Raw genomic sequence first — 14610 nt, 5'->3', positions numbered from 1 at the left:
GCAGCTGCTCCGGACACCTCCCGCTCCCCCACCATCCACAACTGCTCCCGCTGCACTGCGGCCCGCACAGGCAGCCACGGGCATAGGACCCGTACACCAGACCAGACCTCGAGATCGCCCAAAATGTCCAGGACTCGGCTCCTGCTCTCCACAGTTGCCATTTACTACGCCTACATGATTACATTATTTGACACTGACAAGTACGTGCCAGCTTTGCAGGTCATGCATTCTGCTTCACAATGCTAAAACGCACATCAACCGATCACTTGTTTAGCGTTCATGTAAACACTACATTCAGATTCACCAATCGGAATGAATTCAGTCTGATTGAAACAAAAGGCGTGCATGTAAACATAATGAATGGCGACCGCAGAAACCAAAAGCTGAATCCCAGACGCTCCCGCAACACAGCGAGGAACAGCCGCGGATGACGGAGAAACCAGAGCTGGCCAGAGCTCCCACTGCAGCAGAGGAGCGAGACCCGCCCGGCGGTCAGGAGGAAGAGCCCGGGCTCTTGTCTCTCAAAGCTCATGTCTCTCAAAATTAACAATGTGCACAGATAAATCATTTCTAATAAAACTCTCCAGCAGTCCATGGAAAACAATATGAATCATCAATTTTGATTTCATGGTGTCACGTGTACGCTGTGTAGTTAAATCCAAAGAAGAGAAAACGAAGCAATGACAGGATACTAGAGACCTTAATGAATTAAACCGGTATTGTGCCTGTTATGTGCTATTCACTTTCCCACTGTTGCTAAATAAAATGTTACTTTGCACACTCTTCATATCACAAAGATGAAATTTATGCACATTTGCTGTCCTGGGGCAATACGAGCAGTTGTGTTTTAGACCAAACTTTTGGTGACTGAGTGCAACCTGAACACATCAGTGAATGCTGAGATTTTTTGCTAAATAAAATGGTCCTGCCCGAAGAATTGGTCGATAACTTTATTTTTTATTTTTCCATTTGTATCATCTGAGCTTTTGTGAGGTTTTACACATGCGCAGTAAGGTGTATTTAACGCTAGGGATGGCTGACGCGAAACAGTCGTTCCGAAGCTTTGCGAGATCCCGAAGCGCAGATGTTTCGAAACACTGGTCCGAAGCGTGATTCAAAACACCCATGTCATGTGACTATGGCCAAACGAAGCCTCGAAGTCACTTTCACTAAGTGTTTCATCAGGTGTGATCCGCCGAATCAGCGTTTGATTGACACGGTCGGGAACAGACCACACAATCGCACATCTGTATAAAAGTGAAATCAACGCATATTGGTTTTTGTGAGAGGAGTTTGATTTTGAGATAGCGGATTTTTGGTGATATAGTGACATAGTGCCATTTGATTAGTTAGCTATAAGCTATAGGCTTACATTTAAATTTACACAACACATTGACTGATAGGCTAGATACAGACAGAGTTTAGCCTACATATAGTGACACATCAATAGATAGATATAAATATAGACTGCTAGATTAATAGATAGATACATATATAGATAGATTATAGATATCCTACATACATAGATAGATTATAGATGCATATCTAGGTACATAGATATATTATAGATACATATTTAGAGATACATATAGATAGATACATAGATAGATAGATTTGGATAGATAGATGCCCAGAACTCATGATCCACTAACTTAGCCTACTGGAAAGAGAGAGCAGTAGCCTAATCTTTCCTCTTTTGTATGTCCTAGCTAAAAAATGTCTTTGCATGCCAGCAACAAGTGTCCCTTGTGAGGGGATTTTTTCAAAGGCTGGAGAAATTATCTGTAAAAAAAGAAGTAAGCTAAGTCCTTCCACAGCAGAGAAATTAATATTTTTGAATAAAAAATCTCTAAAAAAGTGAGACATTGTGGCTTGATTTCTTTTATTAATATTCATTTTGCAGGACCAAAATAACATTATGCCCGTGATGAGGTTACAAGCTTCACGTATTAGAAAAATACAAAAATTAAAAAAACAAAAATTTTTAATGGCTCGTCAAGGTTGTTTCAGATCAACACCTGCAAGTGACCACTAGGTGTCACCGTTGATTCGAAGCCTCGAAACAATATTTGGTTCAACTGTTTCATTGCTTCACGAAGCCTCGATCTGCCCACCACTATTTAACGCTAGTGTGGACGGAGAGCGTTTTTAAATGAACTCACCGTTTTCAAATCAATCCGGATTAATGTAGACGTAACCTAAGGGCTTAAATACACAGAGAATGGAATCAAAAGAACAAGGAACAGGTGCGAGACTAATTAGAAACTATGGTAACAAACAATGAACTAGAATGTATGTATAACAGTGACAGAAACTAAACAGGACATGATCGTGACACATGGTGACTAAGAGTGTATTTTGTAGAATAACCAAGAAAACACCCCAAACAAAACCTTCAAAAGTTGTCTAAATTGTCCAATTATCAGTGGGATTATTGTTCTAACTTCAAGAACGTTTACATGACAGGAGAACATTTTAATATAATTTTACACAGACAAAGTTAGTAAGTGATCGATCACTTTTCTTTACATAAGGTCTCGTGTCTTTTGAGGCATTTTAATGTGATACCTCCCCCATAGACTTCCATTATAATAAAATTACTACAGATGCACTTTTTGTTTGTTGAAACAAGTCGACATTATTTTCTGCGACATATGCTGTCAGTGGAGCTTAACTTGTATTGAACCTGGAACGTTCCTTTAAACAAGAAATGAAATTACTGGAAGTTAAGTGCATTCAAATCATTAGCATTTTTTTCTTTCTAAATCCTTCTAGTTTATGCAGTAGTACATTTAATCAACCATATCATTTCCTAGTTGAGCTCTCTCTCTATGCCGTGTGTTTAATTTCTCAGTAATGATAGCCTCTTAGCCTGACCTTTTTTAATCAGCGTACAGCCTCTGTTAGCATTCAACATTTCCTCAGACGTGCGTAGTGTTAAAGCTGCTGAAGATTTGGCCCTACAGATTCCTTTAGTCTTAATAGAAAAGTCTGCAGCGCTGCCCGGCTCTCTTCAGAGACAAATAATGCTTTCATTCGTTGCCTGAAGTGCACTGCTGACACCTGATTCATAGTTAATGTCAACTTTTACATTAGATGTTTTGATTTATCCTCCATTTAGGAGTCATATACATGCTAAAGTAGGTGTTTCACATCTTTGCACCTCCTCATGTCAAGTGTTTCTGCATTTTGTCCATCTACAGAGCTGGTTTGCTCTAATTGGTATTGCTTTTCTCATTATCTTTCATCACCTAAACAGCACGCTCAGAGCTGCCCCGGTATTGCTATTGAGTTCCTGTGATGGTGGGAAACCACCACCAAGATGTACAAACCCACCAGGTGGCATTTTCAGAGACGTAAACAGATTCGGCTAAGTAGTGAGCAACAGTGCATTAGTCATATATTCAGCGTATTCGGAAATGCCAACATATTCTATTGCCAAAGCGTTCACCACCTCTGCTTTTAGTCGAAGTGGCCTTTTGGCTGAAACCTGATATACGTCATCATGGCTGGGCATGGAGAGGAGGTTCATGTGCTCTGCTCACGCTAATGTGCGAACTGGCGTGGACAAAAAGGATAGTTGTGACTGCAAGGGTAAACCTTTTAAACCTAACCCCTCTAAATGGGAATACATTTGAGTCGAAAATCCTTGAGTTTGTTGGCAAATAGCAGGGAACTGTTGTTTTTGTTGTTGTGTTTTTTTTCCATTCTGGGAATTGAATTAAAGTGGTTGATTCTGTTTTTCTTTCTCTTAGGTTCACCATCTCCTCTCTCCGGCGTTCCAATATGGGTGTTTACCAGTGTGTGGTGAGAAACAGGATGGGCGCTCTACTCCAGAGAAGAGCCGAGATACAAGTGGCATGTGAGTTTCTGTGGTAGATCAGATGTGTTTGCACACGCACACAAAGTCTCGTATGCTCACCAAGGCTGCATTTATTTTATTAAAACTACAGCAAAATAGTAATATCGGGAAATAGTATTACAATTGAATCCTCTTTCTATTTAAATATACTTTAAATGTAATTTCTTCCTGTGATGTCTATGATCATCACTCCAGTCTTCAGTGTCACATGATCCTTCAAAAATCATGTTGATTTGCTGCTCAAGAAACACTTCTTATTATTATTAATGTTAAAAAGTCTTGATATTTTTGTGGAAACTTTTGTGAAAAAGATTTTTGTAAATTTTTAACTTAAACATTCTAAATATCTTTACTGTCACTTTTGATCAATTTAATTAATTGCATTAATGCAAAAACTGTTGCATGGAAGTATACAGACATCTAAACAATGCACAGGTCCATACATACTGTATTTGATATATATATATATTTATACAGATTTACATTTATACATTTGCATCCTTTCCGAAGCTGGGAAACTCTTCTTTGTAAATGCACAGGAAAAACAGTTTATCTTTCTAGCACTCTCATGTAAAGACTTGAGTGATACCATTTAAATGTTCCCAGGTATGCCTTGAATAAGGCAGGATTTATACCAAAAGAGTAAAAGACTGCTGTGGGAGAGAAGCTGACCAGGGGTTGAACCATTACTGTAGCATTTGCTTTAAAGGTTCACAATGAGTCATGACCCAGACTGACTGTTCCAAATGCTTCCAACATTTTTACTCAGAGAAACATTCAGCCAGGATGAAGTTATCACAGTGATTAAATGAGAAATCATTCTTCGGGGCTCTAGACTTATTCTTCCCAATGGTCACATTGGTGCGACTAACTTTCTCAGGTGGTCGCACCGGCTTACAATTAGGTAGCACCTGTTTTTTAATAATAGATAAGTCTCACAGCGCAAGCTTGAGCTTCACGTCAGGGTAACTATATCGTCACTGCAGCTGCAGACGCACGAGAGTATTCACACTGGAAGCGTTTGTACAGCGTCACAGCAGAGCCTCCAAAGCTATGAGCATTTCCTTACTAAGACAACTATATTTGTTTTTATAAGTTGTTCATTTATAAACTTGATAGTCTTGAAAGTTGGTTAACATGGAATGTAAATGGTAGGAATGTAAATGGTAAAGCCCAAACACAACCAAGAAAACCGCTCTGATCATGTTGTTTCAGTCATACTTTGATGATGGACTTTTACAAGACTCTATGCAAACTCTATGGATAACCCCGAATAAAAATACACTCTGCATCAAAACCCCTGCTTCGCTTGACGCTCACGCGACGCTCCTGCCCCCGGTGTGAATGCACTCATTGGTTAACATGCACACACGAAAAAAAATGCATTGCTCACGCGCCGCCCGTGCTTGTGAACGGCAGACACCGATTGAGTGCGTGATCATTCCTCACACATTCTCAAAAAATGGTCTCACATTGTTTTAAGATCATATTTCCTCATTTTCCCAAATCAAACACAGACAAATACATTTTTGCTTGTTATTAAGTGAAGTATGCCATTTCTGCACCAAAGTCCCTTTAAGGCAAGTCATCTTGTTTGATCCATTTGTTTACATCACAGAACAATAGCAGTGTACACTTGCACCATGTGTATAATTTAAAAACAATTCCCAGCAGAGTAGTATGAACAATCTGAGAAGTGAGGGGATCCACTATAAAAAATATATTTTTGGACTTATGAATATTAATTAGGTGATGTAACATTACAACAGTAGTTTGTTGTAACTGTACATTTACATTTAAAGTTACATTACAGTAACTAATTTGCTAAAAATGTGCATGTTCAGTGTGTGTTAAATTTAGGAATACCATTTAATGGCTACAATTGTTTTTGGCTTTTTCATCCCATAAATGAGAGCTTTAAACACTTTTAAATCGATGCGTATACTGCACCGCTGGAATTACAGCATGTCAACAAAATCAAAGCACAATGTGCTTGACGTTCTTTTGTTCTGCATGGTGATGCAATCTTGCTTTGCTGTGCGCCATGAATAAATGTTTGAATAAATGTTTCTGATTGAACACCTCTGCAGTTTGTACTAAAACCCTCTGTTGTCCTGAATGTATCATCAGGGTGGCTTTGTTTTTGGGGAAAAAAGGTTCTCCCATGGTTGTAATAACACCCCTTACTTTTTTCTTGCAGACATGGGCGACTTTATAGACAATGACCAAAGAAAGACGGTGACACAGGGCCGGGCCGCCATCCTCAACTCCCCAGTGGTCAGTTGCTTCCCGCGGCCACAGGTGACATGGTTCAGGGACGGCTACAAGATCATTCCCAGCAACAGAGTGTAAGTAGAGCGTAATTGCTTGTCTAATCTTTAAACCTGAATGCCTGTTCATTAGGAAAGTTCTGGGTGACCCAGCAAAGGTCCCTATGGCTTTGGGTTCACATGGCACATTGTAAGAGATGTAATTACCTTCAGTGATCACGCTTAATCCCTCTGGGCACCCATTTACGGCAGCCCACACTGGAAAATGTTGGGGAAAACAGAGACATTTCAGCCAGTGATGCAGAAGACATGGATAGTGTGCACGGCTTTCTTTGAGTGTGTGCGTGAGTGTTTTTCACCCACTGCCTTGTCACAGAAGTGCAATTAATGCCTGTTCCTGGCCCTTCTTTAATCTTGCTACGGTAGTTCTTCATTGCCTTTTTCTAATTAGCAACTCACCCAGGCTGAGATCGACGAGGCTGATCTGATTCACCGTTATCAGTCAAGTGTCTTTCATTCCGACGAGACTCAAATAAAAACTCCACCACTGAGACACATCTAATGACTTACCTTTCACTCCACGCATATAGCGGTGGGGCCATTTGAGAACTGCATTTTATTTCGGCAGAATGTGTAATTGAAAAGTAAACAGGCTAATGCTGGTAAATGTAGAAATTGACCTGGGGTTGTAATAATTCGCATTCGTTCCATTTGGCTTCGGGCTTGGATTGATTTGTTAACAGACAGTTTGATTTCCAATAAAAACACTCAAAAGTATGCTCAGAACTGTGGTTGTGGTTCTGTGATTTCATTTACACCTGGAATTAATATCCGTCACATGTGGATAACCAATCACCATATGTGATCCAATCACTTATGCCTTGTCAGAAACGCATGACAAAACAATAAACACACCATTCAAAAAAATTTATTTTAAAAGAAATATAAAGAACAATATTTGTATACAGCAATAACACATTGAAATTAATCAAAAGATACACTAAAGACATTTATTATGTTATAAACAGGGTTTAAAATGAACACCCACCAACCCGCCAAATGCAGGTGAAAATCCACTTTGGCTGGTAACGCATATCAAGACACTAGCCAATTTGGCGGGTTATGATGAATAAATTATGGTATATCACTTTGCATGGCATCGCTATCAGAGCTCTTCCCCTAAAAGGAGCCTCAAACATTAGCAAAACAATCCGTAAAGAGGGTCGCGCACTGTTCAAACGCCACGCAGCGTCATATCTTTAAAAGTCACACCACAGCGTCACTCACATAGTTTTCATTCAAATACAATGATTTAGAACAAATATATGTGCGTACTGACCTCACCTTCTGTAATATGTTTGTTTTTGTGGCTTGAATAGATATGCTTCATATAGAGAAATAATATTGATCGCTCTTTCCGTTTGCGCTGTTTTCTTTTTTTCCAAATACCTTAAATTAAACTCATCCATGCCACTTTGTTCATTCTTGAAGTGAACTATATTCACACTATTGCCTATATTGTGATTAGACTGACTGTTCGGACTGCTGCCTTGAACTCGAGAACGCGAGTACAGAGTGACGTGACCGGTGCGCGATGAGTGATGGGTTAATGTTCCGCCAGAGCCCTATAGGAGACAATAAGAGGCCACTTTTTCCAATCTGTTCTCAAAAATCTTGCATGTTCTGATATTTTTGTTTTGGCTAGTAAAAGTTCTGAATGGCTGGTAACTTCAAAATTTAGTAACCAAATTGGCTGGTGAGTGAAAAAGTACATTTAAAAACCCTGGTTACAAAATATTATTATTTCAAATAAATGAGTTTTTTTTTTTTTTACATTTATATTCATCAAATAATCCTAAACAAATGTATAATGGTTGCCACAAAAATATTAATCAGCACAATTGTTTTCAAGATTGATAATAATAAAAAAATGTTTATTGAAAATTAGTCAGCTTTGTCATTACAGGAATAACTTATAAAAGAAAGCCGTTATCTTAATTTGTAAGGATATAAAATGTTTTTTTTCTTCTCCTTTTTACGTGATTTGGGCTGAAAGCTGCAGTCCGTAACAATTTTTGTGTTTCAAATTTACAAAATGTTTATAATGAGCGAGTACATCATTTTATATTTTGTCTATTTTAGACTGGTCGGGTCGTACCAGTATCTGCGTGACTCGTCATAGACATATATCGAGAGAAGTAGCTCCGGCTACAATGTTCTTTCGCAAGACGCATGCAGTTCTGTTTATTAACTTCTAGAGCACCAAAAGTCACGGACTGCAGATTTAAGAAGCAAATTACTTGAAAAGTAGTTTTATGAAACAATTACATAAATTGTAGTACTTTCCCATTCAAGTGTAATTGCATGTATGGACATTGCTGCAGGCCGAGTGAACCGATTTGCTTTAAAGTGACTCTGTGAACAGTGAAGAACCGAGAACAAAGAAAGCAAGGAAACACGTAGGTTTGTGCGTATAACCTGCATAAAAATTGTGTATTTGGTTGAAAGGTATGTTGGAAGGTGGATATATTTGGGCTCTTCGTAGATGTAGTTAAGGCGGCTTGGCAACATGCCAGCTCAATAATTGGACCGGTGCTCTCCTGCCAGTGCTTTGACAGAAAATTGCATCATGACAGAAAGCAAGGCGCATACATAAAATCAATATGCCACTGCTGACAATGTTCACTGCCGCATATTTGCAGCCGAGGGAATCTGTACCTTTGGGATTCTGGCGATTTTCCCAGACAGCGCTGCTGCTTTGACCCTATACGCGGCCCAGATGGTGTCTACTGCATCCAGACTCGAACCCAGAAGCTCACCCAGCCCTGAGGACGATAGAGTAATATCAAGCAATCATACATCCAGCCAAGCACATTAGCACACTATTGGATGTGATGTCACATCCTTAATTGTTCTGTGGCAGCGGCTGAAGCAATGCAATCAGCTTAGCCATTTAAACTGGCACTATGTGTTACTGGGCAAAATCCCCGGGATGGACTTTGGTAAATTGGGCTGTACTTCATAAGCACTTGACTGGCATGGTCATTACATTAACTGCCCTTGTAGGAGCAAAGTTTATCTATGTGCTGTGATCTACAGCCCTGACTCGATATTAACATGGATGAACATGCCGCAACATAAATCTTTTGTGAGTCTCATAAGATATTTCCATTACAGAATTGATAAGTGCTGCTTTGAAGAACACTAATGCTCTTTAGAAAAAGTGGAGTGGGGAGTTGAATGGTTCTTTGTTGAGATGCCCTCTTCAAAACTTGTATAATAATGCTCAGTATGGACATATACATTAGTTTGACCAATGGCAATTTATCAGTCAAGAGTTGCCCAAAATAACAAGATTGCCACATTGATGATGATGATGATAATAATAATAATGATACAAGCATGGACTTTTTGACATTCTGCACTAGAGATTCTGAGAGGTCAGCTAGCTTAATCAGATGAGTACTGTCATAACTACTACTGTTTTTATTCATCAAAATGATTAAGATTTTTACCACTACCACAGCAACTTTTCATTCATTCTCAGGCTGTCCATTTTGAATTCCGGTGTGAAAAAGCATCTCATTGAGATGTAGAAAGCAGAGGCTCCACTCGGTGAAAGCAGCTTGAGGCGGTCATATTTATTCCAGCACGGCTTCATTGCAAATGCTCATTTCCTTTGGCCTGCAGATCTTTGTTTTCTTGCAATCAGCTTATGAATTGATGAGCTATGTATTCAATATATTAATTCAACTCTCTATTTGATAGCCCGTTGAATATTCCCTAAAGAAAAGAGATTTCTTAATCGCATGTTGCTGTGCAGTATTTCAGCATTATTGTTTCTTGAGCTCTGTGTTTCCTAGTTTCAGTTTTTCTTTGGTATTTGGAAATGTCCCTTTGGTCTGTTAATGTAGCATGAAATAAGCGGCCGTGTGGACGGGTGGCACTGCTCTGTGTGATTCCTATCGCAGCCTCGTGCTGAAGGATAACTGTGCCGCAATCCAGAATTTTTTTTAACTCCTCTTCTGTGTGGTTACGGCTTCTCCTTCGCCATCTCCCTCACTTTTTTGGTCTTCTTTTCTTCTTTGTGAGCCACACAAAGGCAGAAGGTTGTTAAAGTATAAAGGTCCAGAGGTGAATGCCGAAGCAGGGGAGGACAGCGAAGCTCGGGCCTTTGAAAGTCACTCTTATTGTTCCACACTGGCTTCCCCTTTAGACAGCATGAAACTTTCATGATGGCGATAATTACCCCATTGGTGAGAAGTGCTTTCTGTTGCCACTGCAGATGAAAGTAGCAGGTTGGAAATAAGATATTGCGTCTACCTCTCATCGCTTTGTCCTTGCATCCTCCTCTACCTTGCTGAATTTTTCATCATTCATTATTTGAGATCTTTGATGTTTCCACCCATTACGAGCTATTCAGGCTCCCATCGCGCTCGGCACATAAAACGGCTTCCACGCTAGAATCATCCTGTCCCGAGTACCACCAGCAAGAAACCAGACAGTAATAGAGGTGCTCACAGGAAGGCGAACTTTCCTCTGTACAAGCAACTGGGCTGTGGTGTTTGTGCGGTGACAATGACAGCAGACATGTGCACTTTCCAAAAGCTTTTTGAGGTATTTGTATTTTAGACGGGTAAAACTAATTGTTTAGGCTACTTGTTTGAAAAAAAATCACTTGTCCCAGAACTTCTAATAATTAAGCATGTTGCTTAATCCAAATGACAAGAGATGCATGATGCAGAGTGAACAAGAACCTCAATATATACTGTATTATCACAGAGAATTAACATCGCTAACATAACATTAACTTGGAGGTAATCAAAGAGACCGGGAACAGATGTGCACTAATTAGAAACCAATAGCAACTAACAGTGAATGAGAACTCAGGCAAAACAGAAACGGGATATAATGGAAAAAAAAAACAAAAAAACAAACACAATGAAACCTAACATAACCCTGACAGAACTTTTGAAAAATACAGCTTTAGTTCATTACAGTTAAAGCAAAATACACAAATATTAATAAGTAATATTATTTTGTATTTATTTAATTTTCTTTTGGCTGACATAAACTAAAAAATTAAACTAATTATTATTATTAATACTATATTAATATACTATAATACATTTTTGTATTTAATTAATTGTTTAATTATTTATTTTCACTGAGCAACTGATATGAGAAAAGTCAGATCTTATTGGTGATTTGACATGCATGTTATTGAAATCTGAGCTCGGCAAAAAAACAAAAAAAGGCTTTGTCAGTTTCTCTCTTTCTTCATTCAAGTAGATAGTAGCATGACTAGACAATAGCATTACAAAGAGCTGCTGTGCTGAGTGGACTGATTTGCTTAAAAAGGACTTTAGCAAAATTCAGTTACTATCAAGGAAGCCATTCTCAAGCTTTTTGGAGTCTGAATTCCAGGAATATGCTCTCCTGAAACTGAGATATCAGATTTGTTCTGAGCTGAAATGTGCGGGTAATGTGTTTGTGATTTGCTGTTATTATTTCAAATCATGTTAGCTTTTTTTCCCTTCTCATTTTTTCAGCAGTTTGTCATTGTTCCTGGCACTCCTCACCACAGGTAGTAAATGATGTGTTAGACAAATGTAATCAGGAGGAGATGACACGATTGAGAAATACGTCGTTGCCCGTCACACACAGGAGGGTTCGAGCCGCTGCCCTTTGCTCATATTCTTGCCGAATGGACACGTCCATTTGGAATCAATGTGGTTTGGCTCTGAGGAGTCAAATGAAAAATGACGTAGGCTTGGCTAATTCGATAAAGGCCGTTTATGTGGCCTGGTTTTAATACACCTGCTGGCTGGTAGGGCCCCTTTATGAAGTTAATTATTGAGAGCCATCATCAGTCAATTGGGGCATCTGTGGGGTGAGCCTGTTCTAGCCCAAGGCCTCTGCCCACATTTGTCTTCATCCACTCCCTCCTTCACTCTTAAATAAATTAGTCTGTTGTCACTGGTAAAGCAGAGACCCAGAGAATCCAGTCCATGCACTTTCCACGAGGGTAGGGTACACTTTGGTGTCCCAATACTCGTAGATATGCTTGATTACACTATAATTAACTCTGCATGAAAAATATGTTTTAAACAGCAAATGCCTGCATTTGTATGTGTTTTGCCCAGCCCCAGATAAGAGATCTTCTTTACTGTAGCCAACTATGAAAATGTCATAAATCTGTTTTTAATTAATATATTTTTTAACTGTGTCCGATCATTTAATTTATGTATTTATTGCCATTTTTATTTTTTATCAATTTCATTTTATATTAAATGCATATTGCTAGACATAATATAACTAACTCAGAGATCTTCTATACAACGATGAAAATGTCATAATATCCTACATTTGATTTTAATTAACATAATATTTAACTGTGTTCTAGTTTTTTAATGCAACAGTTTAATGTAGGCTACATTTGCAGCTCTATAATTCCATATTCTTATTCTTTCTCTGACCATTTTCTTTTTTTTAAAGCATATTTTTAGGAGACTTTCACCTGTGTATCGAACTTAGGCCCTGTTTACATCTGGAATTCACAGATGTGTTTTGGTCGATCAGATCACAAGTGGACGATGCTAAATACAGGTGTAAACGGCGGCTAAAACGCTTTGAGCTTGTCCACTTTCGACCTCTTCCAGAGGTAGTCGAAAAACGCATTTGACCGGATTGCTTTCGTAGTGTAGACGCTACATAGAAAGTTGGATGAAAGTTGGATACATGTTTATTAATTTCTCAAGTGGTTAAATATAGAATGGTTTAAAATGGTTTATTTGTCCTTTTCTACAAGAATTGAGAGAGTCAAAACTTCCTCCAAATTCTTTTGGGTCATATCAGTCTTAATGTGTCCTGTAACCGGACACCTGGTTCTGCCTGTGTGTTAACTCTAGCCCGTGTTTTGCTTGTTGGGGGAGGGATATTATGTATTATTTGTTAAATATAACAAATATTTGTGTCTGATCTGTCTCAGTCGCTACAGGGGCCATTTTAAAGTTGTTTTTGATTAAAGCATGAAAGTGTGCTGAAAGTAGTTGGTAGAGTTCCACACGGTCTCAGACACAGTGGTGAGAGGATGCCGCTGAGTGACAATCAACCATGAAAGGAGTCTGAGCTCGGAGGAGCTGTGTGCCCTCGTCTCTGCTTTCACACCTCTGACAGTGAAATAATGCAGCCGGAGGAAAGGGACGCAGCACCCAACATCAAATCAGAAGTGAGCACATATAGCTCTCATCCTGAAGACGCTACAGTGAAACCCAGCAGTCTGGAGAGATGCTGCCATACTTCTTTCAGTAAACACAAAGAAAGGAAATGCAAGCAGCAGATAAGGAAAAGGTAATGAAAATGTGAATGAAGAGGCTTCCCTGATGCCCACATCAGCTGCCTGCCCGATAGGAAGCTTGTTAGACGCCAATAAAGAAAAGTTTGGACCTGCTCACAGGCATAAAAGCTTTTTGTGTATTTCAGAGCAATTTGTGTATGTCTGCTTACTGGCAGCTCTGTTGGAGTTGAAGTGCGATTAAATGTTGCTAAAGAATTATCATTGACTCCAATTACACATTAATCAGGACCGGTATCGAGCCGAATCACGGATGATAGATAATTGCCTTTTCACAGGCTATTCCAGAGAAATTGTTGGATTGCACATAGAAATAAAGAAGAAATGCCACCACTAAATTAGTATGATTGATTGGACTGAAATATGGAAAGGATTGTCCCACGATCCCATTATACTTTCATATAGGGAAGGCTAGTGGTTGGTCTCTATAGCCCTATTTGGACGGTAATTGTTTTACATGTTGTCAAGATCCAATTTCAGCATTAATAGGTGCTAGTCTGTTATTTTATTGCCTTGTGAATGAAAATCTCTCTCTCTCTCTCTCTCTCTCTCTCTCTCTCTCTCTCTCTCTCTCTCTCTCTCTCTCTCTCTCTCTCTCTCTCTCTCTCTCTCTCTCTCTCTCTCTCTCTCTCTCAAAAAGTCATCTCAATGCATGTTTTATTATGGAGGAGTCATGTAAATTGCCATGTTTTTGCCCTCTTGACTTTTCTAAATTAAATTCTTAAAGGGGTCATTGGATGCAAAATTCACTTTTGCATGTTTTTTTTTTGTTTTTTTTTCATATAAATGTGTCTTTGCAGTGTGTGGACACAACCACCATACAATGAAAGCATTTATTTCACTCATTATTTTTTTATCCTCAAAAAGCCTAAACACTCTCAATAATCAAGTCGTTTGGATTTTCTGAGCAATATGATGTCATATTGCTCACGCTCCGCCCATGACCGCTGACGGACTGTCCCGTATTAGCATATTTCCGCCCTCAGCTATTTGTATACTGTCCACCAAGGCAGCACTTTACCACGGAAGAGAGGGGTGGGGTTAGTAGTTGCTCATTATCATTTAAAGAGACATGCACCGAAACGGGTCGCTGTGAACGGAGCTGTTTTTGAGGGGGTAAA

General features: G+C 39.1%; 1 protein-coding gene across 3 annotated transcripts in view; it reads left to right on the top strand.

Moving 5' to 3' along the window:
- sdk1a (sidekick cell adhesion molecule 1a) overlaps window positions 1-14610 on the top strand; it is a 353385-nt gene that overhangs the window by 143986 nt on the left and 194789 nt on the right. For all 3 annotated transcript variants that reach the window (XM_079625487.1, XM_079625486.1, XM_079625485.1), the window contains exons 3-4: window positions 3756-3862; window positions 6063-6210. In XM_079625487.1, the coding sequence (XP_079481613.1) occupies window positions 3756-3862; window positions 6063-6210 (255 nt within the window). The remainder of the gene's footprint in view (window positions 1-3755; window positions 3863-6062; window positions 6211-14610) is intronic.

The sequence above is a fragment of the Phoxinus phoxinus genome, assembly GCF_949152265.1.
Source record: "Phoxinus phoxinus genome assembly, chromosome: 1".
Taxonomy (NCBI): Eukaryota; Metazoa; Chordata; class Actinopteri; order Cypriniformes; family Leuciscidae; genus Phoxinus; species Phoxinus phoxinus.
The sequence above is the reverse complement of the archived record's forward strand: the minus strand, read 5'-3'. Positions and strand labels throughout refer to the sequence as shown.